At 39.6% G+C, this 26,741-nt stretch overlaps 1 protein-coding gene across 2 annotated transcripts; it reads left to right on the top strand.

Moving 5' to 3' along the window:
- Fim (plastin-2 Fim) lies at positions 1–26,687 on the top strand. 2 transcript variants are annotated; one of them, XM_012366044.2, is made up of 4 exons: positions 1–495; positions 21,074–21,504; positions 21,752–22,970; positions 23,721–26,687. In XM_012366044.2, exons 1-4 carry the CDS (start codon positions 445–447, stop codon positions 23,934–23,936), a joined length of 1,917 nt encoding a protein of 638 aa, XP_012221467.1. In that variant the 5' UTR covers positions 1–444; the 3' UTR covers positions 23,937–26,687. The 2 variants fall into 2 exon arrangements, with proteins under 2 accessions (XP_012221467.1, XP_012221466.1); XM_012366043.2 differs by lacking the exon at positions 1–495 and adding an exon at positions 19,350–19,481.
- Positions 26,688–26,741: the final 54 nt, after the last annotated feature.

The raw sequence follows: 26,741 nt of genomic DNA, 5'->3' as shown, positions 1-26,741 counted from the left end.
TGTTTGGAGCACTGTATCCCGCAGCAGTGTTCACTGCGACTCCATCTGGGTGGGACGTTGTCGTGCGTTGGCTCTGGCAGGCTGGCTGACGATACAGTCCCAAAAGCGCATTTTCCGCGAATCCGTAGCCGAAACGCGTCGAAACCGAGCAACCGTCCTTTTCGGTGACCGTCGTGCGTCGAGTATCGCTCGCCCGCATTCGCCCGACGACATTTAGTGAGAAAATTGTCCGTCGATCGTTGAGTGCCGTCGCACGTTGCGCGCCGCATTGTGTCACGGCGTATACCACCGCATATACGTGAATCGTCGGGCCGAGAAGGACAGACGGTTCGAACGCGGAAGAGTGAGAGGCAGCCAAAAGGGCGCAAAGGAGCGACAGAGAAGCAGCGACCGGGTGCCGCCGCGGAGAAAGGAAAGGCGGAAGGATTATATATTCGGACAAACATGGCCACCGCGATCGACGACCGGCAGGAGCTGTTGGAGCAGTTCCAAACGGTGAGTCCTGTATCTGCATTCTTATAAAAATTCATCTGTCGCGCCCGGGGATGGCGGGTTTTTCTCGCTTTTCCGCGAAGCGTTTGCCGCGACGCCGGCCGCCGCGGCGCGCGGTTTCTTATCGATCGCCGGTTTTATCAGCGTGGAAACCCACCCTCGTGTTGAACCTCGCCGCGAGGCCGACGACGCGCCGGGTGTCGCCGCCCTGCCGCCGCTGTCATCCGGCGCCTCCTGCTCTGCAGTCCTGTAATCGGAGCTGCGTTCGGAAACATTTCCCGGGATGAATCTTGACTCGCCGGGTCAACATCGTTTAAGAGTCGTTCGAAGAATTGATTACGATTAATGATAAAACTTGGAAATTCTTGAATTTTCTAGTAAAATCAAATCTTGGCCGTGTTATCAAAAATAATAAAAAATATTATCGAAATATCTAAGGAGTCAAGATTTATTTTAGTACGATTACGAAGGATAATAATTAAACATTGAATTGCAATCAGTAACAATTACAAGAAATTAATATGGAATTATATGGATCGGATTTATTATGGAATTATAATAACGTGTGTGCAGCAATGTGCACAAATCTACATAACAAGTTCAATCGTATATCGCTCGATAATCCGTACATCAGAAAACATCTTTGACGTCAGCATTTTTTACGACGACCTTAGATAGAAGCGAAAAACGAGAAACAGAGAGGAATGCTTTTCCTTCGCCCCGATTGTTGTGGCATGTGAGAACCGTTCGAGGGAGGTTAGGCATTTGGAACCGGTCGGGCGGGTGTATGGGTCGGGCGCATAATCACGATCGGCAGGAACGCTAGTGACCAGGTCACTTCTCGGTTCGGTATACGGCGATATGCCTGCGCACGTGTACGTAAGCAACGGTGCGTTTAAGCACGCTCATTTATACGCCACGGTACTCGTTACATCGCGCCTTGTGTTTACTGTATCTCGCATTTGCTGTCGTGATCAGTAATCCGGAACAGGTTCTGGCATTGACGATGTTTATCATAGATATTTTTGCGACGCGATTCCAAATATTATTTTAATTTTTATTTTATTTTTTTTTTATTAAACATTCCACTTATAAATATATTAAAAATCTCTGAATATAATATGTACATACGTAAAATTTTGAAGAGAAACAGGAAGTAAATAAAATTCTTCATTTTGGACTAAAGTATTTGGACAAAATTGTTTTTGAAGTATTATATTTTTTTTTTCAACGTTGAGCGATTCGAATGAAATTGAGCAGCCGATTAAAATCACGGGCAACCGCATTTAGAGTTCATTTACATGCGGTGCAGCCGGGCGCAGCGATTTACAGAGGAAGTTTGATCAATGCATTACTTCTCGCCCACGCATCTCTGGATGACGCGGTTAAGCTAAATACACTGTATTTACAGATGAATATTTTCAAACATTGATAATGTCCCGCGATTTGATAGCGTCTACTTGTTTAATAATATTATCCCATTATTATCCCATGAGCGCTATTAGCAAATGTAAACACGGAATGCGGCATTGATAAAACGAACAACAGCGCTTATCGTTATTATCACATTGATTAACAATTGGGTGATTACATACGTTGGTAACAAGCCGAAATTGTTGCCGATAATTTTTGATAAAAGAATTCCGGCCATATTTTACTTCTCAGTATTGCAAGAAAGTTTAAATAATCCGTTGCTCAAATTAGGTATGTAATTATCTTGTAATTCAAAACTCGAAATTTACATTACTCGTTTACATTATGAAATAATAAGATGTTCTGTGTTCGCATCGAAGCGATGTCCATTTATCAACCGCAACGATGTTTACGCGAGCCACGTGTTCGTCCTTCAAAGCACCGCGAGTCTCGCGATTGCCGCAATTACTCTTTAACTCGCATAGAGACAAATTAGACAAACCGCGAGTACGTTTACCTCGGCTTTTGGAGGTGCAATCAACCTCGTTACCGCGCGATTGCACTCTAACTCTCCGCGACAGACTTTTCACGGTTGGCCGACTGCGACTCGTTTCCGAGAGCTTTTTTCTCCCGCCTCCGCGACTCCAATCGAAAGGCAACTTAATTCTCGATACAAGTCAACTCTTCGCGGTTTATTGTGATATCGGGAAATGCAATTTATTAAATACTCTGTTTTTTTACTTCAATATCACGCGACGTAATAACCAATGTCTGTCTTTTACGGCGTTCTAATTCATTTACGACCAACGTGCTATTTTTGAAAATGTTTATCACAAATAAATTGATTAATAATAAATCGTGAAATTAAATGTGACATTATCAGGCAAGTAAAAAAACTATCTATTTAACTGTTCTAGTTTTAATATGAAATTTTTAGAAAATTATAATTTAAAAAATTGTAATAATTGCTATCGAACATAATCATTAGTTTATCGAGGTAATTAGCTGACTTTAAGAAACTGGCAATGGTTTAAATATGCACTCGCATGATTGCGGTATCGATAATAACTTTTTGGGTCGCCGTGCAGCGATGTCACACATTTTTATATACATTTTTTTAAAGTTGCGTGCCCGATACCGGTATATCGGATTCCACACGACCTCAGGCGAACATGCTGCGGGTACGAAAACATTTAACGAGGCTCCATCGGAATACCAGCACACTCCCGCGTCTGTACAGGATGTAGCTAAATCCGATAACGAGCCATTAGTTGCTTAGAAGCGAGAGAAAATAAGAAAGCAGCTCTTCTCATAGATTGAATTTTAAGATTTTACGTTGATATCGAGTTAACTTCATTTTAATCAAAAATTTTTTTTTAGACTCTGGCTGTTAAATTATTTGAAGAAAAATTAACAAAACAGTTGCGTTAAATTAAATGAAATTCAAAATGAGTCTAAATTGATAATTAATTGAAAAATACTCGAAAATAATTGATTCTGTAGTTAGTACAGTTAGTTGATGGATGGTATTTAATCACTCTGTTTAGCTTTGTTATACATTTTCAATATTGCAAACGATAGCTTGTTTTAGGCGCTGCTCCATTATTTTTATTCGAAAATATTTTTCGTTGTATTGGAAATATTTTTGCTGAATGTTATCCACGCATATCACTGCGATATTTTTACTTGCAAATATGCAAGGTTTGAAATATCGTAATTATTCACCATTTACACGATATACAGTTCAATTTATAGCAATATTGTGATTGTTTATATTCTGAAAAATATTCAGCAAATATTAATTTCAACTTGAACAAACAGTTTACAATGCTTCACTGTTTATTCGGAATATTCGAGGTGTCTTTATTAAACCATCGATTAATTTTTGCAAGATTCTTGTTTATTTTGTTGTATATTTTCGTTGTAAATCATCGCGAAAAAGAAAATTTATCGATTTGTATTCACAATATTTTCGCAATATGTTAATCGCATATTGTTTGTGTGTGTTTTTTTTTCTTTGATTGTGTGTACACAAACGAGGATAACAAAATTTCGAAACTAAAAGATCGAGAATCTTGAAAACAATGACCTTGCGCTAGTATGAGCGAAACAGCAAAATTGCTCCCTTCCGTCGGCTACATTGTCGAGAAAGTCTTCAATTATCTTATTGATCGCGTTACCGGCGTGCGAGAGGAGGCGCAACCCCTTCCTACATCCTGCGTGGCGAAAGTGCATGCGAATGATGCGTAAGGAGCACTCTAAGGGCCACCCCTGTAAAGTGACGCTGCGTACGTGCTGAATCATCGGACACGCCACGTTTTAAAGCCCCGATAAAATGTTACTGCTCGCGGGGTGGAAAGGATTATTTTCTCCTTCTTTAGCGTGGGAAATATTTGATCAAGGCAGACGGCTCGTAATCACTATATTTATATTTAATCACTTTTTTGTGTGCGTTATTTATCGTACTTAGTTATTTAATGGCTTTAACTTTCTTCGCGCTCGTTGCTGTTGCTATTTATTTCTTATCTCAAATTTAATTTTTATACATTTTAATATAAGAAAATATAGAAACGCTCCTTTTATATTTTTTTAATTTAGTAATTTTGTTATTTTTTTAATGAAAAAAATTGTGCTGTAATTATTTGGTAGTCAATGTTAAATAATAATAATAATTTTCTGGAATAATACAATCTTACTGTGTTTTTACGAAGGGGGACAATGATCGTAATTAGGAAATTACACATCTAGACAAAGCGGTAAAACGAGTGTAATTAGAGTGATGTACGAGCCTGTCTTTGTGATTTCACGTTTTACTTGAAACTCAGCTAGTTGAAAAGACAAAAGTGCGAAAGACATTTCCATGCGCGACGTGCGTCAATGCTTTTCCAAGAGATTACCACCCTCTTTCAACATCGCTCCTGACAGGATGACTCTCAACCCTTAAGCACTCGAGCGTGTGTAATCTACGTCAGCATAAGCATAACCGTGAGAGATATATTTACTGAACGAGAAACAAAGTACATATATTAAGAGTTGTTTTTGCAAATAGTAAATGAGCATGCTTAATTGACGATATGAAATTAGACAGGCATGATGCATACTAACAGCGAAAAGTTTTATGAATATCCGGAATATTCAGTTTTTAACATTAATATCAAGTTTCTCGACACAAAAGTGGCCGTTGTTTATTGAATTTTTTAATTTTTACCAACAAATTTTTTGTTAATTGAGTAAAATTTTAATTAAATTTTATATAACATTATTAAAAGCAACAGATATTTATTACCAATTTTTGCAATAACATTTTCTATGAATTTTTATTAAAATTGTCTGCAAAAGATCTGTCGAGTAACAAAACCTGGAGCGTTCTGTAATATTTTTCAGATACCATTTTTTGTCGATTATTGGAAATGAAACAACATAGTAAAAAATAAGTGAAAGAGCCAGACGCGGATTAAGCGAAAACGTATGCGTGAATTCGAGCTCTCGGAACTCCTATTTCATTCGTATTTCCTATCCGACATTTGATTCCGGAATTTTGCGCTTTACTTGCCAGCGAAGGCAGTTCACCGTGTCGACGCGACAAATTTTTTCGTGTCGCACCATTGAACTGACGCAATGAATCAACTTTAGGACCACAACTCCATGATAGCCATTGAAATTAAAAGGATATATTTATTTTGTCATATTTCTCGAGTTTATTATTGTCAATTACTCATATTAGCAGATTAATGTGAAACTGCCGGTTTAGAAAAATCTAGAAGCGACAAAAAAACACCAGAAATCTGAAATTTTTAATTCTTAAACATTAAATCAGTATCAGAAAAAGAAGGAATATTTTATTCATTTATTATGAACGTCAAAAGTTTCATTATTTTATCATGAAAATAAGGATCTAGAAAATTAATTAAATCATTGAATAACATTTTTATTGTAAAATGTATCTCTATATACATGATTATAATTATCGATATGTATAGTTGTGACTTTTTATGGCTTTGCTACCGATGTGAGTGTTTATAAGAGATTATGCGAAAAGGTCCGGAATAAATATCGGAGCACGTGCACAAGCGGCCACCCGAACGCGTTGTTTCGCCGCGTTGGCACGTGCCGTTCTTTTCTTATCCAGAAACCGCGGTGTTGGTCTCTCACAAAAACAAGCGGGAGACCAACCGCTGTGAACTGGTGTCTGGTTCATTCGATATGTACGTAGTTACAACGAGAAGGAAAATATTTACGCGGACAATATGACCTCACTTGCTGAAATCATATACCGGGTTTAATTCGTCAATCCATTTTGATTTCTTCGCTCTTCGCAATCTTCTTTTTACTTATATTTATTTCATCAAAGCGATAACTCTTTTTCTAATTAAATACTGCTTAAGTTTACGGCGATGGAATGAGGATTTAGTTGTTAATCGATTTCTACGGTTTTCGATTTCACTTTGCCCTTTCTCGCGGATAATTAAAACGGCTATTAAAAGCAAGCATGCTGGTAGCCGTGTAAAAGCACGTATGTACGGCCGCACAACCGTACAGAAGTGGCCGGCGGGCTGTTAACGAGTACATTTCATGCGCCGGAGATTCTTGGGATCTCGTGAAACCGCGCAAGGCGGGCTAGAACTGTTTCATAGCTTCGCAAGCATGAAATTAATGCAAAATCGCGCGCCTACATTCACGCGTGAAATATTCTACGCGGTGTCGATCGCGACGGGGCAAGGCGGCAACGGGAAATAAATGTTGAGAACTTTACTATCGTATCTCTTTAACGGTATTCACTACATTTTCACTCGTCTTTTTTTGAAATACACCAATACCAAGGCGTGCATTATTACACTGGAATGTGGTATCATTAAAATTTTTTAAGTTTAACTAGACATTATTAAAAGATTATTTTAACATTTATATTATCCACGAACTTACACATCTATCTTACAAATATTACTACAAATCTATTACGATATCAAACACGTTATTTACGAATGCAACTTTGTGATAGAGCGTTTTAATTTGCGACATTGTTTGTTTTGATAGCGCGAGGTGAGATAAGAATGTATTCGTTCCCGTCCGCAAAAATAATGCTCATTATCTCGCGATTATTTGCATACCTGCACTTTTTCGAGCATTCCTGAAATTTTTACGCGAGGCGACCCGTACAGGCGCGGTTTGCCGCAAAGACCGTTCTTATCATTCATAGGCCATACAATGCCTTCTACTCCAATTGTTGCTCAACTACGTCGGTACAATGTAGTGACGTGCTGCGAATGTTATGCAATTGCACGCCGCTGGAATAGCAAACGGACCGCGATCGGCTGCTTAAAAAGTAATATCGTTGCGCAACTGCGCCTAGGTCGCATAATGCACGTATTGCACGTATTTTCCCGATCAGCGGTTCTCAGTGGCGTGTAACCGGCCGTTTTGTACATGATGCCGATTTCTTTGCGCAGTTGATTTACAAAACAATTTGTACATATAATGCAGTTCCTTAAAACATTACAAAAATGCATCACTAGTATAAGAATCAAGTGTTGTGCAAACCTAACTAATGTTTTGCAATATGATAGCAACAAGGAAATATGGCAATTCAATGCCACAACAATGCATGATAAGTTTGCAGTGGATTATTCCTTGTATTTATTATGATCAATAAAGGAACAGTTTTTTTTTTTTCGTCATCTTGAAGCCAACGTATCGAAGGAACAGTCGCGGCGGGATTATTGCCGATACACTTAAATGTATAAACATTTTGGATATTTAGCACAGCTGTATTATGAACTTTAAAAATCCATAAAAACATTATCTTTATTGTACTACAATTATTATCATAAATATCACGCGCCGTAGAAAGGACAATGAATTAAGAGAGGACAACGTGGGCGGGAAAAATAATAACATCCCTTTAAATTAGCTTTTACTTTATGAAACGAGTTTCTTGCGATATTTTTCGCTTGTGTATAATATTTCTCACACAGCCGCAATTTTTCGCCGCTAATACAGCGCGCATATAAATACATAATGCAAATATAAATACATAGCAGATGTAGAATACATAATGTTTTCCTTGTGAGTTGAAAATATAGACCGCGATGAATTCTCTCCGCTGTATGTTTGACTAACGAGAATATCTCGCCATGAATGCGGTCGTTATGACGGGAAAACTTATCACACGAGCCTCTTCTTGCTAGCCGGACAGAATTAATCTCTGAATTCTGCCTGCGGTCCGGCCGGCGCCCGCCGTCTATGCGTCGTCATTTATTGCAAATGGCAAACGAGTTCAAATGTGAAGTCCTTCAATAAAGCGGACTGTACGAGTGTCACTTTAAACTCGAGATTCAAATGCTCGCGCTAATTAGAAGTTGTACGTATAAATATTCGGAAAGGCCAAAAATCCTACCGTGTCGCATATTTTTGCAGAAAATACCGATTTAATTTTAAAGGGGAAATATTGTTATTAAATAATGGAAGATAGATCTGAAAATTATTTTTAGAATTAATGGACTTGTAAATTAAGATCGAATGTCAGAATGCTAAGTAAATTTCCGCGGGTTTCACAAATTCCCATTATTATTTTTATAAAATGTAAATTTGCATGAAGTAACCATAAAGCGCTGGGTTACGCAAAGTGCACTCAAAATAATCTGATTTCGTTATGCTACGCAGCTGCACTTAGCTGCCATACTTTTGGCTGAATACCTTTGGTATTCCATTATAATTAACCAAGTAAATATAGTTTAAGCCGCGCGACAATTATGTCTACACAGTGAATGCTCTCTTGCCATTGTTTCACCTTAACATACCATTAATCGCTAAGTGGCGACTGGTATTTAATCTGGTTCGCAAGATATCGCAGAGCTAGGTAGCAAAACAACGGCTTATTTGCGATGTAACTGAAAGATCGCTTCCGAAGGAGACATGAAAATGTCAAAAACGTGGCCGATTCCTTTCTCAGCTCCGTACAATGCACGTTCCGGAGCCAATTCTCAGGCTGTAAGAACGGCATGTACGTGTGTTTATCCTACGGCATATACGTGCATCCTTTGTCGGTTCGATTCCCACGCTTAGCTCCTTAATTACGTGTATAATTAATCCTTTCTCGACACATGGCGGGGTTCCGCGGTTAAGATAAGATGAAGTGCGATGAAATGAGCCACTTTTAATCGCCATTCGCAATCCTGTCGAGAATTGCTTTAGCTTAACAGGACGTCGGCGTAAACTGATCCTATACGATAATAATTTCATTACCGTTTGCAAGAATTTACAAAAATGCACGATAATTTTATAACATTTTGACGTAACGGCAAACATATTTTAGCCCACCGGGAACGTTTTGTTTCGCATAATGCATACTCACTAAGAATACAAAGTGCCTCCGCGGGAAATACATGCTCGAGTGAGCCGTCTGAACATTCTCGTCCTGCGAGATTCGCGAAAGCTCCGAATTTATCGTTGTTGCGGAAAAATATTATTCCGACATTTTCCGAGAAGTTATTATAGAAATTTTTGCAACAGCTGGATTTAAATTATAAATCTCAAAATATTCTTTTCAAAATAAATTCCAATTGATTCAACTTTTAAATTTATTTATGCACCGAGGAAATTTGAATAATACTTTATCGAGCAATCACGGCAATCGCTCTTGCCGCGTGTGACGATTTAATGGAGGCTGCGTTATCAGTGCGATTATCCCTTATGAGTAAATGAGGTATCTCGAATTGATGAGTCAGGCGACGGATATATCTTCTTACGGGACTTGGGTCGCAGAGCGGCTAATAAGTTCGCTCGAGTTACCGATCCGGCCGCTTGACAGCGTCGAGTATCGCTGTATTTCAATCTGCCAATCGCGGGCACTGCGTCCTCGGTCGTTTGGTTCTCTTTTGCACCGCGTCATTGAAACTCAGTCATTGTTCGCGTCAGCAAAAGGGGTGAACGGCGCGCGCACATTGGAGTAGCGAGAGTAGCGTCGCGATTATTCGCGATACACACGGCGCGTTTTGATTTAACTATTAACCCGGTTAGAACAATGCTGCGAATTATAAATATACATACGTCTGGAGAAAGGAGAAACAGGGAGCGGAAAATAATAAAAAAAAACTCCCATGTCACTTTTCCAACTACGCTGTTGTCCCGCGCGATGCGTCCCGTTAATTTAATCGCGCGAGCATACGCGTCAGTGTGCCAATTGTCGGCTCGATTTTTAATCAATACCACGGCGTCAGACAATGAACCGCGCAATTCCCGATTCTCGATTAGATTGGATTGCAGGGGAGGGGAGGGGGGGGGGTGGATTTAATGGAGCAGTTCTCTACGATCTGAGAACTCGCGCCCATCCGTCCGTCGTCCTGCGTCTTTGTCCTCGTGTTGTCATTTTCTCGCGACCAATTATCGGCGCACCGTCAATGCCAAAGGTGGAAGTCGCATTTTAAGCGCGGTACGAATTCTTCAAATTCCGCGAGGAACAGTGCGGCTACTGTGTCGGCTTCTCTCTTTGCGCGCGCAAGCTTACTCGCGTGGAAAAATAGTCGTACACGACGGCATGAAATATTAAATTCCACGTCGACGGTCGGACGAATGTTGCAGGCCGATAACTCGCGAAACTGTCGGCTAATAAAGTCATGCATCACTCGCAAATAAAGTATAAGATATGCGACTGATATATTATGCGAACATACGGCATGTTTATTTTCTACAAGCAGTGAGTTACTTACGTAATTATATCGCTCGCACGTATGAAATTTTAAATAGTTATGATAAATTTTTATTCTTTATTATTTAATGTTGTCAACAAGTTATGTAAGTAACTAATGAATTTTACAAATTGATGAATGCGTCCATTTATTTTTATTATTTGCAAGTTGCGCAATGAATAATCTAAAATTTTGTACGTTTTATTAAAACAATTTTTCGCAGCTTGCGGTGATTTTGTCCGGTGATTGCGTGAGTTTTGTCCGCGCCCACTTTACAAATCACATATTGATCTTTCGATTGCTCAAAAGTAGATAAATTCTTATCTTAATGTAAGAACGTTGAAACGATACCTTATACAACACGAGACATCTGACAAGATTCAGTCGACATGAATAAAATATTTTATGCATTTGCCGGCATTATTCGAGATTATCATGGCGCCGTCGTATTGCCGGGCGATGACTATTCGGGAAGTCGCGAATGATAGCGTCGGAAGTTTATGATTATCGGAAAAAAACATTCGAGTGCTTAAGAGCACCGAAGAGTGACGTGAGTCACTCATTTGGAACACACGAGTGTTGAATTTGACGTCAGCGGCTCATTACACTTAGAATCGATGATTCACTATTCGCGTCGATTTCACTTCCGCGGATTCTCGCAACGAGCCATTCCGCCTAGGTCATGTTTAGCGTGACTCCTCTGATTCTTCCCGTTCGTTTTCTCCATTATGCAATGCATGTTTTCGTGCACAATAGTCTCGAATCCCTTTAACATGCTTTTCGGCTTCGTGAGAAGAAATAAGAGCGATCTTTGTTTCCGCTTCTTCTGCGTTTCTTTTCCGTCTTTTTTCTGCGTGAGAGACTGGACTTTGTCATCGGAACGCTCTTTAAACCGATCAAAGGTGCCGACATGACGCGTGTTAAATTGTTCGTAGCGAAGGGCCGCCCGGCGTGGTGTGAAATATCGTTTTGTTTCGGCGAAACAATTACGTCTTCCCGCCGCTTTCTCCGACCGTCGCGTTGTCGCATGAATAAACGCTGAGAAGTAATTAAATGCAGAACACTTCCGTATCGGAAAAGTAATTACTCGCTCTTTAATACGGATGAATAATACACAAAGAAGAAAATCGCTTCGTCAGCGACCTTTGTCCGCGATCTGTGAGTCACGACTCGCGAATTGTTATACCTCATTGATACACATGAATCCTTGCACAATGTAATCCGCGAGAAAAAAATCAGTGACATTTGCATGTGCGCGATCCTGAGTCATCAAGCAGATCATTGGTCATCATTCGCAGATTCTGGAGAATGGAATCGAACAGAAGAATTTGCTTCAATGACGCGGTGATTCATAGAGATAATATTGTTTAAATTCACAACTTAAACATTTAAAAAAAGTAATAATTTATTTTTTAATTTTACAAATCCGCTTACCAACTTTTTCATTTAAAAATCATTTTATTACCACTTAATTTAAACTTTTATTAAAGCAACCGTCATTAATTATCAATCTATATTTTCAAAATTTGAGAACAACATTTCTCAATTCTGTACAGTTTAGGAATTAAAAATCGATTTATCATTAAACACGATGTTTACTAAACTCTTTGCGTGAAAGTTATTTCGTCGCAACTTAATTTAACCGTCTATCAAAGCAGTCATGTGGTCAATCATTAATCTACATTTTTGCAACTGCAAGAACACTTTGTGTATTTTTACAACGTGATTAATAACTTGCACATGTAATCGTCGGGCGAGGAAAAAGGGACCGTGGGCTCGCGGGACACGTCAATCAGTTTAATCGACGCCGCGAACGAATCGCACGCGTAATTTATGCCTGTCATTAACCCCGATATCGCCAGTCGGTTCTCACTTTCGCTCGCGCGCGACTTGTGAATCGAATCACGCGCGGATAAGACGAGCGGCCGAGAGTGAGACGTAACGTCGTAACGCTGTAATGGAGAAGCGCCTAGGCCGATAGTTATCGTGAAACGGAATAGCGATAATGACAGGTGCATCGGCAAGTCCGCGGTCTGCATTGACATCAAATGTGCACGCAGCACCTATCTGTTGACCGCATTGCGTGCGACAAACTCGTTTCCTAAAGCGTATTCTACGCGGTTGTGTCAGCGTTGCGGCTCTCTCGTGATATCAATGCATCCTGCGCTGTATCTGGTTTCCGCTTTAAAATAGGATTCCGTTAGAATAAGAATACAAGTAAGACCTTATTGTGTCTGTTTTTTTCCAAGGAGGAGAAATTCAAGGAATTAAAAGAATTGTGTTTTAAAATTGATAATTGAACATCAATTTATAGATATTTATTTAATTTTTTTATAGATTTATAGCTTTTATAGCTATTGTAATTATGATTTTTTTCAAATGCAAGTGTTAAGCGCCACAAAATTTGTGCAATATTTTATTCTGCGGGTTTTTTAATAAGAGATTTAAAAAAGTAGGCTTTTAAAGTCATTAAATCAAATGCTAAATATACCTATCTGTGTTATCATTGATAAAGTTCTGCCACTAATTTTAAGTTTTCTGTCATATGGCGGGTTGATAACCTAATCCGATGTTTGTCTAATGATAAAGTATAATTATACGGAAGTTGAGGGGAAAAAATGTCAGAATGCATAAAAGCGTACAAAAGGTATTCTGTGAGAATTCCGCCACCACAAAGCCACTCCGCCATAAAAATTTATTTTTCTTGCCTTATAGATAATTATCTTGGACTTACAAGGGCATCATAAAAGTCTTGCCGTTCATTCATACCGTTTGAATTGGACAAATAGCTTTCTATTTAACAATACACTCGGTTTTAATGAACTCAAGAGCAGAACATTTAACTTTGCTACAAAATCGTTTATGCACTTTCTCTTTTATTCCTGTTTTCCACTCATTAAAGAAGTCGACGCTATTGAACGTGACAGGGTATTCATTTCTGCTCTCCCTTTTTACAACAATACAATCTTGCGGTCGCGAGATTTTATTGCGCCGCATCCGGTTTTGCAAGATTTTCCGTGTCGACGTGCGTAAACGTTTTTCTGCACCCTCGGCGCTTTTGCACATTCGTTAGCGAGCGATATATTTTTTTTCTCAATCGCGACTCATCTGCATCTTAATCAGAACACCCGGAGCAAGCGCGGCAACATGAAGGAAAAGAGAGAAACGAAACAGTCTTACGCATCGCGCGTAAATCCGGTTACACGATACCTTAATCGCGGCGCGACGCGGGTTCGCTCTTAAAAAGTTTCGCACGTAAATCCAACGTTGCGCAAGCGGCTACGTGTGTGGGAGCAATCGCCGCGTAAATCAATGCGGTGGATGCTATCAAAAGCCGCGAGAGCGTGTCCTCACCGAAGCGGTGTTTCTCTGCCAAGCGGTTCAATTATCGTTACTTGAGCTAACACCGAAGCGCCTTGTGCGAACTTTTCACTTGCTCCCTTGTGGCGCCCGTCAAGCGCGATCGTCGGACGAATGAAGTTTTCAACGCCGTGTAAAACCGCCCGGTAATTTATTCGCTCGACGTCACATCGCGACCCGACACATCTTAATCGCGTGCGCGCGGACTTGCGAAATCTTGAAAGAAAGGACGTTCTGTCCCAGAAACGGGACGATTACGCGATACGAGCATCGTTACTACATATTGATGACATTTTTGTTTCGTAATTATTTTCTGGGTAAATTGAAGTAACATCTTGAGAAAATTGAGATTGCAACATAATATAATTAAATCTTTTCATTTATATTTAGAAAATATTTTACCGAAAAGTCATGCACGCTATTCTTTTTAAAGAATATTTTTATTATATTTTTTTAAATATTTACTGAAAAAGCAAATAAGAATCGCAGTGACCGTTTTGCACATTGCACCATAATGTCTTTATCAATATTTTTTTTCTCCTTGGCATCTTAATCAATGATTTACATACAATTATATCGCATATAATCACACGTGCGGCACATTGACGATTTATTGCACTCTCGGTGAATATATGCAGGAGCAGGCAGTATTCGTAAGGACAACGGGCGTGAATAGCTGTTGGAAATCGCGGCAACGATGATGTTATCGAAAAAGTATTGCGATCAAGGCCAATGTCACGAGCTTATATAGCGGGATACTTTCTTGTCCCTCAATGCCAGATGTTGTCGAGAGGCATGTAATTATACAAGACGTTCACGTTGGAATTTCAAGATAGCGCGAAAATTATTCATTAATAAACACTGAAGTTTAGCGAGAGTTAAAATTGATAAACGCTGTTTTGCTCAATTTATCTTTACACTTTGCTGTTTTGCGTTATCTGCGTCAAATTGAAAAAGATTTTATATAATACTACGATAATGTTGTGTTTTTAATTTTAAAAGTCTGTTTCTTATAGTTTGACGTTAAAAAAAATTAATCATTAACCTTCACGCGTGTATTCTAATGATGTCTAATCGTGCGTTATCTCGCATGCGCGAGATAACGTGTAGCATGGCGTATGAATGTATAAGTGTACGGCGATAACAACTTCGGTAAATGATAGGCGTGTGATAATTCACTTAAAAAGCAGAATCACTACTGTTGCTGATCAATAGATATCGTTTAGTCATGTATTCCTCTTATGACTAATCGAAATGATTTGGAATTCCATTGATGATGATCACACGTGAATTCCACAAGGTGTGTCTGGGACGGCTCACCTCCAGCATTTTTTCTTCCGCCGGCTTTGCCGTCGCATTAGCAACGTAACATGATTTATTTGACATTAATATCAATTACTTATAATTTTTTTTTTACATTTCATCGTCTCTATCTTTTATTTTCATGAACTATTTATGCACTTTTGTTAATAACGGAAATAGGAATAATTTAAAGATTTAATCAATACGGCTTACATTTTTTTTACTGTCGTAGTCTGCATTAAATTTATTGCCTGCTGATTTTAACTATCAAAGATATCCTTACTTCAGGTTTAAAAAAAAAAAGTTGCGCGTATATGGAGTTCGAATAAATTTTGCAAATGGAAACCTTGGAAGATTTCAATCTTGCCATCTATCAATTTGTCTCATTTACGATGTAGTAACGTTCCTCTTGAATCCAATATACAGACGTAGGAGGAATCTCAAGATGACATAGCAATGCGATTGCCTTGCCTTCGGTGCGAGGAAATCGAATAGTCAATCGTGAGGCGTTCGCAGAATTGCATTTACTCGTCACGGTCGTTCGTTTTTAGACGCGTTCGTGGTGAGAAACGCAAGCGAATTTATCGATTTTACCGTATCTAATTATCGTTTTACAAATGGCGACATAACTTTCTGCCGCAAGAAAATCCTGCAGAAAATTGAATAACAAGCCGTTAATGATTGCGTACGATTATCGACGACGATTTCTTTGATAATATTTTGCCGAGACAAAAACGATTAGCAAAACAAATAAAAAGCAGGCAGCATAACGAGCAGTTTCAATCAGTTTTAATCGAATTCGCACCGAGATAAATATTAAGAAGAACATCTGTGTAACTTGATCATTTCAGCGCGTTTCACAGCTGTCATCCTGAACACCCCGTGAAATATTGCAAAAGATAATGAACGCTGAAAGTTGTAACGTAATTAATTAATTCCGGTTCTCCGAAACTTTTCGTCAGCTTCGCGCTTTCCGCAGTGCTTCGTGAAATTTCATCCTTTATCATTTATCGCGCGGAAGAAAAGCGTGCGCGATCGTCCGGATAGCGCGCTCAAGGAGGCATCATTGTTATTAAGACGTATTAAGGCCAATGTTATAACTTGTTTTACCCCGGGCTTCGCATAATGAACGTGGGCACTCACCCTAATCTGGAGATTGTCTATTAACGCTGCGAGAGTGAGCGGCGCGCCGCCGGTTCCTCCTTTTTCCCGCGTGTGTAATTCAATCATGATTTCCGCGGAAGGACGCGGGACAACACACCGTTGCAACGCGATGCCGGGCGAAACCAGTTCTCAGGGTAAAAGCGATGGAGAGAGAGAGATCTGACCCCGGGAGAGTGTGTGCGCGCACTCGGTTCTACAGGGTGTCCCGTAATCCGCCGAGCAGCGCGGTGCGCATAAAGCCCCGGAAAAATCCGCCGCGCGGATTATCCTTTCGTTAGAATAATCAACGGGAAAGAACAGCGTCCTGAATAACTAATCCGGAATTACCTGGAATTATTATGTCATAAATAATAGCCCCGGAATTATCCCGATTATTCTGAATTATACGGAATTTATATCTAATCCGATTAAGAACGGGGGAAAAAAATATGCGAGGCCAGCTGTTTAGTGAGCGGCTCGATAAACCGTCAGTCGGGGAGAAAGAGTTCGCGTCGATACTTTCGAATGCAAATTGACTCGCGGTGTGCGCGTTTCACAAAGTGAATCTCGATTAGGGAGAAATAGGACTGTAATCATGGAGGTTTTAAATAAATATGCACCAACGAACGACATGCAAATCGATTCGCAACGAGTTTGCTTGACGAATGGTGAAATTCATGGAACGTTCGAAAGAAATTTGCATAAATATTTCAAAAATTAAATATAACGTGCACTCGATGTAACGCGATTATATTTTTTATTTCAAACGCGAGAGTAGAATTTTATGAAATAATTTCTGCGCAGATTTCTGTGCCCAGGATGATATTTTTCTGTGCACGATATCTGCTGTTATTTTTATGTCGGCGGACAGGATACGATAAGTAATCTTCCTGAAGAAGCTGTTTTTTTTATCACAATTTCGGGGAGTGTTTCTAGATATTCATATATATTTCTCAGATTAGTAAAGAAAACTTCCGGTTTGTTCTTTGAGTGATAAACAAAAGTGTACGAAACTTTCTCTAATAAGTTTATTTCTCCGGTTTGCTGAGAAACAATTAAATCTACAGTTCCAGCAATTACGAGAAGCCATTATTGAAACATAGCTAAAGCTTTTTCACCTTGATACTCCGCCGACGACAGGTGTGCGCTCTTTAATGCGGCCTGCACTATGTATGCCAGCTGCCTGGAACCTGTACATGCACGTGGCCCGAAGGCCAGTATTATGTGGATTGCTCAAAAAATCAAGAGACGTGCTATCATGTAATATTGCACGTTTCAGAGATCGAGATCATGTTTTCAGTAAAATGTATTATTTGAATCTCCATCGAATGTTTTTCCTTACAAATAGAAAATTACATGTTCTGTCAATTTTTTTAAGTACTCTTTCCTACTTTCACAAATCATTAATCATAAAATATCAGCTTTTTCCCTTTCTTCCTGATTATTTAATTTTTTATTTTTTATAATAATTAAAATATATTGCAATTATATTTTTAAATTTTACTAAAAATGTGACAAAGTCGAATATACTCGAGCAAACAAGAAAATAATTTAAGAAAAATTAGAATTAAATAAATCAATGACTATATTCGTAACTGCTCGATCACAAATGACATAACGTGATAATGGCGTGTCTCCACCTCGACTATTTCTCGTCGTTACGATTCGATACACGGCCAAAGAAAAGTAAAAAGAGGATCACGCGGAGCGAAACGGTGCGCATTCGCGCTCAATTGATTCTCGTTCGCAATCTGCTTTCCGGATTCCTTCGCGCGCGCGCGTGATACACGCGTTCTCCGCCGATACGTCCATAAATTGCATAGCCGATTTCGTTTGTGCCGCAATTCGCCGGGGAAACGAGCGACGACAAGAATCGCGCGTTTTCGCGAGAGTGAGCGTTACACCGCCGTCGACAGGGCAAATGCTCGGTTATTGGACTTTTACTCCCTTTTACGTCACCGCGTATCTCGCTAGCGGATTTACGGCAGGTCGGTTATGCATACGGAAGAGCATCAAAGAAGTGCCTCTCGCGCGTTTCGCATTTCGCGTGCACTCGCGGCAAAGTGAAAGACGATTTTACGGAACACGCAAAGCACGGTGGTTATTTCGAATGTTAAAAAAAATTGAGAAGTCATACAGCATAAAAGTCAAATAACATTTATTTGCATTTTGCTGCAAAATATTTTTCTCTCTGGAGTGGTTATTTAATAACGATATTTTTAGCACAGAGATATTCCGCATTTCGTATATCTTATCTTTACTACAGAATTCCGCATCTCGTTCACGAAATTGTACGTATAAAAACGTATTGAGTACACGTATTAAGTACGCATTAAGTCGGATTATGTTCTTTGAAAGACGCGATCGAGTAAAGCGTAAGTTCTTCTTATCGTTTCGTAACGACACCGAGATGCGACAGAGACGCTTGGTTATTTAATTATATTATGCTGACGAGTTTATCAGACGCTTAAGACGAAGGTTGTGAATTGAGAAGCTCGAGAAGTTTACTGTCTTTGCGCAGGCGATGACATTTAATCTGATTACGTATAATGAGTACAATGAAAATTATATGATACTAATATTGTTAATTTCTTTTGGCTTGGTACGTAATAATCATATAAAATTGTTTAAAATGTTAATACGTTGACATAAATTTTTTTTCTAAAGTTACAGATTTTATTACATTAACAATGCAGTTTTTAAATTTTAATTGTAAAAATTTTGATATAATATAAGTAATTTTAATATAATAAAAATAATTTTTAATTTATTATAGAAATATAAATTTTTTAAATTTGTTTTTAATTAGCTCTGCAAATAATGTGACAAATTGATTTTTATATGTTTGTTATTCGATGCGCTTCGTGATATTTCGATTTTTCACTTACTTTTCCCTTTATCGTGCGGTCGATAAGGCTGATAAGCCATCAGTGAGAGGCTTTAGTATGTTGTAACGTGTCGCGACAGTTTGACCTTTTTTTTATAGCGCGGAGTTTTTTGCCTCATTTTGATATGGAACTTTATATGATGGGAAGGTGGGACTCTATGGAGGAGTACTTTAAGGATTTTCGACATTTATTTGAATTAGTGAGTGCATTTAGCTTTTTCATTTTCCTCAATTTTCTCTTCCGGCGCAGCTCTGATAAGTATTTGACGTTTCAATCGAAGAAGAACGAATAATCGTAAAATCTTTTTTTACAAATACAAATTTTTTTTGTAATTATGTAATTTAAAGAAGAAAAACTCCTGACTGCATATCTGAACTGCTCTAAAATTATCCTACGAGTGATATTTTCCACGCATCTATCACATTATCCGCAAATTACTTGGTCGTTCATTAATTAAGTTGAACGGTTAAATGGCAGGTTTGCGTAGTCTCGCATGAATAAACACGGCGACTGATTCATGTTTACTGATTTCCTTCATAAATCGCGAGTCGGCCGAGCCTCTCTAACGTCATCGTCACGCGCTTTCGGCGGGAGAAGTTTTCACATTCGCGATTATTCGACGGCTTATTGGCGAGAATAAAATGTTAATTAGCTGGCAAGACCATATGCCGAATGGGACTGCTCGCGGGAGCATTTCTCAAGAATGGGCATAAAGAACTGTCGATCGACCCCGATGTGAGCCTTCTAAGAAATCGCACACGTGACCGTTCCCGTCGTTACCGTATTGCCCATTGTTCTCGCGCGAAAATCGTCGTATCTACGTGCGATGCTTAGATACGCTCGCGGATCCCAGAGCGGAATTTTTTCGCGACCTGAATTTCTTTCGCGTCCCGCGAGAATCGCGTGGACGCATTTCTTATTACACAATGCGTTTCTTATGGAGTTTCACGGTGGATATATTGTGATTATGCAAAAAAAAAGAATTAAAGCGCTCTTGCAAATCTAAATTTAATTTTAATACAAATGTAATTTTATATTAAATCTATATTTGAATTTAAATAGCGAAATTAAATGTATAATATCTGTGGATTTGCGTTTTATGAAAAGAAAATACAATTCGTCACACGGATTATTTTTCCAGGATTATGCATATGAACATTTCTGTTAATGCTGATTGTTGTAGCAATAATTAAAATTATAAATTACAAAATATTCTATCTTTCTTCTCTTTTTTTGTAAAACAAAAGTTCATTATATTTACTGCTGCATTGTAAAAACAAAGAAATAACACGTCGCACAATGGAACCAGTAGGATTCTCACATCCGTTCGATTCCACGAGCGTTATCCTTTCATTATCGCGATGCCTTACGAAACTTGTTAACGCTTGTTACGCCGGTCTTCATCATTAAATTAATTGTATTTTATTATCCGCACGTACGCAATCATCCTTTCTTAATAAACTCCGTATCTCCTTTTGCACCGACAGGAATCGTGACGGAAACCGCATTGCGGAAAAGCTACTGTCATACGTTGCACAATGCTATCACGTGGTGTCGCAAGTTCGATTTATCAGACGTCGCCGTTCGCTATCGTTGCCTAGCATTCCAGTCGTGCGATAAATTAATACGGAAGAAAATGCTCGCGTCTTACGTAAATCAGTTGCAGTCGAAGCCGGCGCAAATATACATTCCATAATGATGGGAAAAAGTTCTACGATTTCTAAAACTTTTACGATGCAATATATTCTTAAACACTCGATAACTGAGATAATCCACTTTTTTTTTCAACAGATCGATGCGAACGGAGACGGCTTCATCAATGTCACCGAGCTGCGTAACGCGCTGGACGTTTGCGGCTTCAAGATGCCCGGCTACAAGGTGCGTCAGATGATCGAGGAGTACGATGACAAGCGGCGGCTGGAGCACAGGGGTCGGCTCTCCTTCGAGGAGTTCGAGAAACTCTGCAAGGAGCTCAAGGCCAACGAGCTCGGTTCCACGTTCAAACAGGTCGTCTCGAAGAAGGAGAACCTCGAAACTCTGGGTGGAATCTCCGAGGCGTCCAGCGAAGGCACCACGCATTCCGTCAGACTCGAGGAGCAACTGGCGTTCAGCGACTGGATCAATACCAATCTGTCGCACGATCCCGATCTGAAGCATTTGTTGCCCATCGATCCCGAGGGAAAAACGCTCTACGACAAAGTCAAAGACGGAATTCTGCTCTGGTGTGTAAAACATTTTCGAAGCAGAATTGAAATGTCATTTATTTTACATATTTTTCAAAAATTGAATGTGCAAGAAATTTAATTAAACTCCTATTAATTTTAAATTTAACTAATATATTTATTCCACGAGAAATTAGTAACAAAGTTTCGATGAATTTTTAAATTCAAAAATAATGGAATAATAAATTTATTATTTTTGGTCGATGAATTTGATTAACTTAATTGAAAATAAATTTTTATCTTTCAGTAAAATAATTAACCATTCCTGTCCGGATACCATCGACGAGCGCACGATCAACAAAAAGAATCTGACGCTATACAAGAAGCACGAGAATTTAACGCTGGCTTTGTCCTCGGCTCAGGCCATCGGTTGCAACATCGTAAACATCGACGCCCACGACCTGACCAAGGGCTCGCCGCATTTGGTGCTGGGTCTGCTCTGGCAGATCATCCGAATCGGTCTGTTCAATCAGATCACCCTCGAGAATTGTCCTGGTCTGGCCACGCTTCTGCAGGACGGCGAACGAATCGAAGACCTGTTGAAGCTGTCTCCAGAGGCAATTCTTCTCAGATGGGTGAATCATCACTTGGAGAACGCCGGCATCGCCAGGCGGTGCAACAACTTCCAGTCCGACATCACGGATTCTGAGATCTACACCTATCTCATCAAGCAGATCGCGCCCAACTCGGCCGGCGTCACCTTGGAGGCTCTGATGGAGCCGAATCACACGTCCAGGGCGGAGATCATGCTGCAGCAGGCCGCGAAACTGGGTTGCCGTAGCTTCGTAACACCCAGCGACGTCGTAAACGGCATCTATAAGCTCAACTTGGCCTTTGTCGCCAACATGTTTAACAACTATCCCGGACTGGACAAGCCGGAGAGCAATATCGAGGGTTTGGAATCGCTGGAGGAGACACGAGAGGAGAAGACCTACAGAAACTGGATGAACTCGATGGGCGTATCGCCGCACGTCAACTGGCTCTACTCCGATCTGGCCGACGGTCTGGTAATCTTCCAGCTGTACGATATCATCAAACCGGGCACCGTGAACTGGAACAAGGTGCACAAGAAGTTCACGAAGCTCCGGAAGTTCATGGAGAAGTTGGAGAACTGCAATTACGCCGTCGAGCTGGGCAAGCAGATGAACTTCTCGCTCGTGGGAATCGCCGGGCAAGACCTGAACGACGGTAACGCGACCTTAACGTTGGCTCTGATATGGCAACTGATGAGATCGTACACGCTGTCCATCCTGACGTCCCTGGCTGGCACTCAGGGCAGCACCCTTGTGGAGAAAGAGATCGTTCAGTGGGTGAATTCCAAGCTTCAAGCTGCTGGTAAGACCAGCAGCATCAAAGGATTCCAGGATTACTCGATATCAGACGGCAAGGTTGTGATTGATCTTATCGACGCCATCAAGCCCGGTACAGTCAACTATGATCTCGTCAAGGAGGGCGGAACCGAACAGGTAAGATTTCCGTTTGCTGCTTCAACGACGAAGCCTTTCCATACTCGTACAGCTATTCTCGTTGAATGTCAAGGTTAATTCGATCTGTCTTGATGACTATATCTATAGATGATCGATCATGTGTCACTCGCGTCGCGCCTGTATCATTAACATCGAGCGTTGTAACTTTTATTTATGATATTTGCTTTCCTAAGAAAAATTTGCGAAAATAGAAAAATTATTTCAAATTATATGTTTTATAAATTTTGATTGAATATTGTATAAAGAATTTTTAACACAAAACAAAGGCATCCAAAAGTGAATAAAAATGCTCGTTCGTGGGTTTCTAATTGTTTTTAATGCAACAGAATATAACCAACTCGGTTATGCGCGGTGAAAACTATTTAGCTGGTCTCTCACGTCGATGGATAACAATCTGTAATTGCATAAACGTCTCCGAGCGGACGGAGCTATGCAGCAAAAGTACTGTCCTTATTGATTATCCAGCGTATCCCGATCACGTACATCCAGAAATGATTTCCTTCAGCCGTCAGATATCAATCTTTATATCCGCAGGCGTCAGTCCGTATCGATAATTAACGTTTTAATTAAAAAATTTCAATCAGAAATTGTTTTTCATTTATCGCTCGCGGAAGCCGATTGATTATGCCGATTGATTATTAAAAGATGGAGCGCTCCAGAGAGATCGAGACCTCCCGATATCCCTTTTGTTGGCTTAACTAATTAACGATTACCGCTTTTTTTCCACAGGAGAACCTGGACAATGCCAAGTACGCGATATCCTTAGCGCGAAAGTGCGGCGCGCGCGTTTACGCGCTACCGGAGGACATCACCGAGGTTAAACCGAAGATGGTGATGACGGTGTTCGCCTGCCTGATGGCGATGGACTACATCCCGAACATGGACTCCGTGAAGAATCAACAGAACAACGTCAACAATGTCAACAATATAAACAACGGTCAATAATGTCGGCCATCCTGTCGTTCCACCTACGTGCCGTCTATCTTTTGTACACAAGAACTCTCGATCGGGCCGCGCCCGTCTCGCGCCTCTTCCACGAGCATAATACTTGTATATACGTAGGCTAGGTTAGCTTGTTCTTTGAAGAGAGTACCATTACTAGGAAGAAAATCCACGTGACGATAAGGGGAAGTTCGGACTGAAAAAAATCTCGAGATCCCGTTCGATTGCTGTTGAGTTGTCGAACGAATGTCGCACGAGGTATGGCTTCGTTTTTGCATTTATGATACACATTCCGATGTTGCGCACGATGTGTGCGTGATATTTAGGGATGTTCGATGTAGGAAGACAAGATAGAAAACGCTCGTAATGTAAAAAAGACAAAAGAGGCGATGTTCTTTTATGCGAACTTTTACGTTATTGATTGAACTGTCAGTTGGAATAAATTGATTAGATTACGGACTATTGCGTAATTTAGTAAATAAAATATCGAAGCTCTTTACAATAATTTCCTTCATCGAGTATGCAAGACAATCTTCAAATTTCTTGTCACCTACGGATTTTTTAACACGAATGATTGGTAAAGCTGGAATATTTTTTTCACTAAATTACGTAAAACACAATTTCAATACAGTGCAATTGCTGCCAATGACACTTCGAATATATACAACGGCGTATTTTCGCTCGCAATACGAGAGTTGAAAATAATTTTGATACAAATGAATTCTTTATCAAAGCGCATCGATGATAATCTTTGATCAAATTGAGAAAATATATTTACAAGGTGATTAGTGTGCAGATTGTAACAGCCGCACGGATTCGCGCTGAATACTTTTTTACCACGTGCGACCGATAATCTTACCGTGCGATTTGGGATTCTCTTTCCCCGCGATCATATCACTCGTTTCCACCCCCTACTACTCGTTGTACCACGTCAGGTTTGTATAAATCGATTTTATACCGAGAACACTTTGCGTGAAGCAGGCAGATGCAGAGCACGCTAGAAACCATCGAGAAATATTCGAAGCGCGAAAAAAAGTACATTCTGAATATACAGGATGGTCCCGATCCTCCTCAATTGATTCTTCGAAAACAAATTATATTCCAGGTTCAATCAGCAATGTATTATGTATCGTAAAAATTGCAATAAACAATGATCTCCCTGGAAGCTTAGGAAAATCGAGGAATCCCGGATCATCTTGTATATATCTCGGGCAGATAAATCTGCATAGGTAGAGCAAATGATAGTTCAACACACTCAGATTATACAGTACAGTCATAAATTATATACTTAACACGAGCTACATACGTATTCGATAGTGTAGATGTAAGAGATTTGTGATCTATTTAAACTGTTATTTTACGCGCTCTCGGTGATTCGCAGTGTCTGTCGGACGGTCACAACGGTCTAAAACTTGTCGGCTCAGTTTTCTGCGCATTAACATTGCACGAGTGCATTTTATATCGAGCGTAATTTACGACGATTATACACGAGTCATATATCTTCTATTTCTTTATATACCACACGCGAGGGTGTCGATAAATTTTTATAGATTTTGTCCGGCTCTAAAAAAATCCGTTTCTGAAACAGAAAGGCTTTTTATACTTCACCGTTGAAATCTGCTCACGCCATCAGCGCGATAATAGCTTCTATGTCATTAATGTATTCGAGGTATTGTGTGTATTCAAAAAGTGTCGGTCGATGACGGATCGTCGTGTGCGCTGCAAGTGGACGGTAATAAATAAGGATAATCTAACACGTCGACGCACAAAAATCATTGTAATCGTGCCATTAATAAGTACCGAGGTGTAAAACCTGATTCGATATTTACATGATATTTATAATCGATTCGGAACGTACTTATGCATCTAACGGCGACTGCTAAAACGATATTCGCGGTTGCACGCTGCGAATAAAAAAAAGGATACGGGTTCCTCTTGATCTTGCGCGTTCTCGCGACGCATTTCATGCGTATTCAGCGCATGTAGAACGGAGAATCAATTGTCTTTAAGAAGACAAATGTTTCCTACGACCGAAAGGCTCGACCGCGAGACGAACGGAAACAACTGAAGCTCTTTTAGGAATATTTTAGAGCGAACCCCGTTATATTAAAAATTGTGTACATTAAGTTTTAGAAATTGCAGCGAAGAGGAGAGATTTATGAAAAATTTAGTATGTATTTCCTTGCAATTGACTTAAACTATGATAGATAATTGGTTAATTATAGGGGACGCTAATTGGTTATATAAAATGTAAGGAATAATCTACAATGAATGAAGTGCAATGCGTGTTATCGATTTGTATAGATACTTTTATTACTTCTTCAAAAAAAAAAATTTGTTCCTGATATTAAATTCGTTGTTTGTCGTTACATTATTCCAGGAGGAAACGAAGTAGATGCGCGTGGACGCATTCGTGTAATGCAGACGAAATGAAATTATTTGAGGATAAAGGACGAAGATTGGAAACTGAAATTTAACGTGACGCAAGCTAGGAATGTTCATGTCAATCTTGTATTCGATCGCGCGACTCAGAAATTCTCGAGGGCCATCTGCAATTCAATTAATTAGAGCTAAGTATCGCAATCATTGGATAACTCTGAATTTATGACGATCATTGTATACGTACATTTCATATATAGACACACACGCGCATTTCCGTATTGGTGTGTTTACGTGAACATGCGTCCATCGTCCTAATTATAATTTAATGTATGCGTAATTTAAATAAAAGAAATTTACTATGTACAATGTAAATATTTTATTATTAATTAATGGCGCTGGTGCGCGAAAAATATTGGAAAAAATAAT

This window comes from Linepithema humile, chromosome 4 (genome assembly GCF_040581485.1).
Source record: "Linepithema humile isolate Giens D197 chromosome 4, Lhum_UNIL_v1.0, whole genome shotgun sequence".
Classification (NCBI taxonomy): domain Eukaryota; kingdom Metazoa; phylum Arthropoda; class Insecta; order Hymenoptera; family Formicidae; genus Linepithema; species Linepithema humile.
Note: the sequence above shows the minus strand (reverse complement) of the source record. Positions and strands in the feature narration are given on the sequence as shown.

What these genes read in the sequence shown, in the direction of transcription:
- Fim (XM_012366043.2), top strand. Translation starts at nt 19,407, where the DNA reads ATGGAACTTTATATGATGGGAAGGTGGGACTCTATGGAGGAGTACTTT. An exon ending in AAAGACGGAATTCTGCTCTG is followed by an intron (nt 21,505 to 21,751) that starts GTGTGTAAAACA and finishes TTTATCTTTCAG; the next exon opens with TAAAATAATTAACCATTCCT. An exon ending in AGGAGGGCGGAACCGAACAG is followed by an intron (nt 22,971 to 23,720) that starts GTAAGATTTCCG and finishes TTTTTTCCACAG; the next exon opens with GAGAACCTGGACAATGCCAA.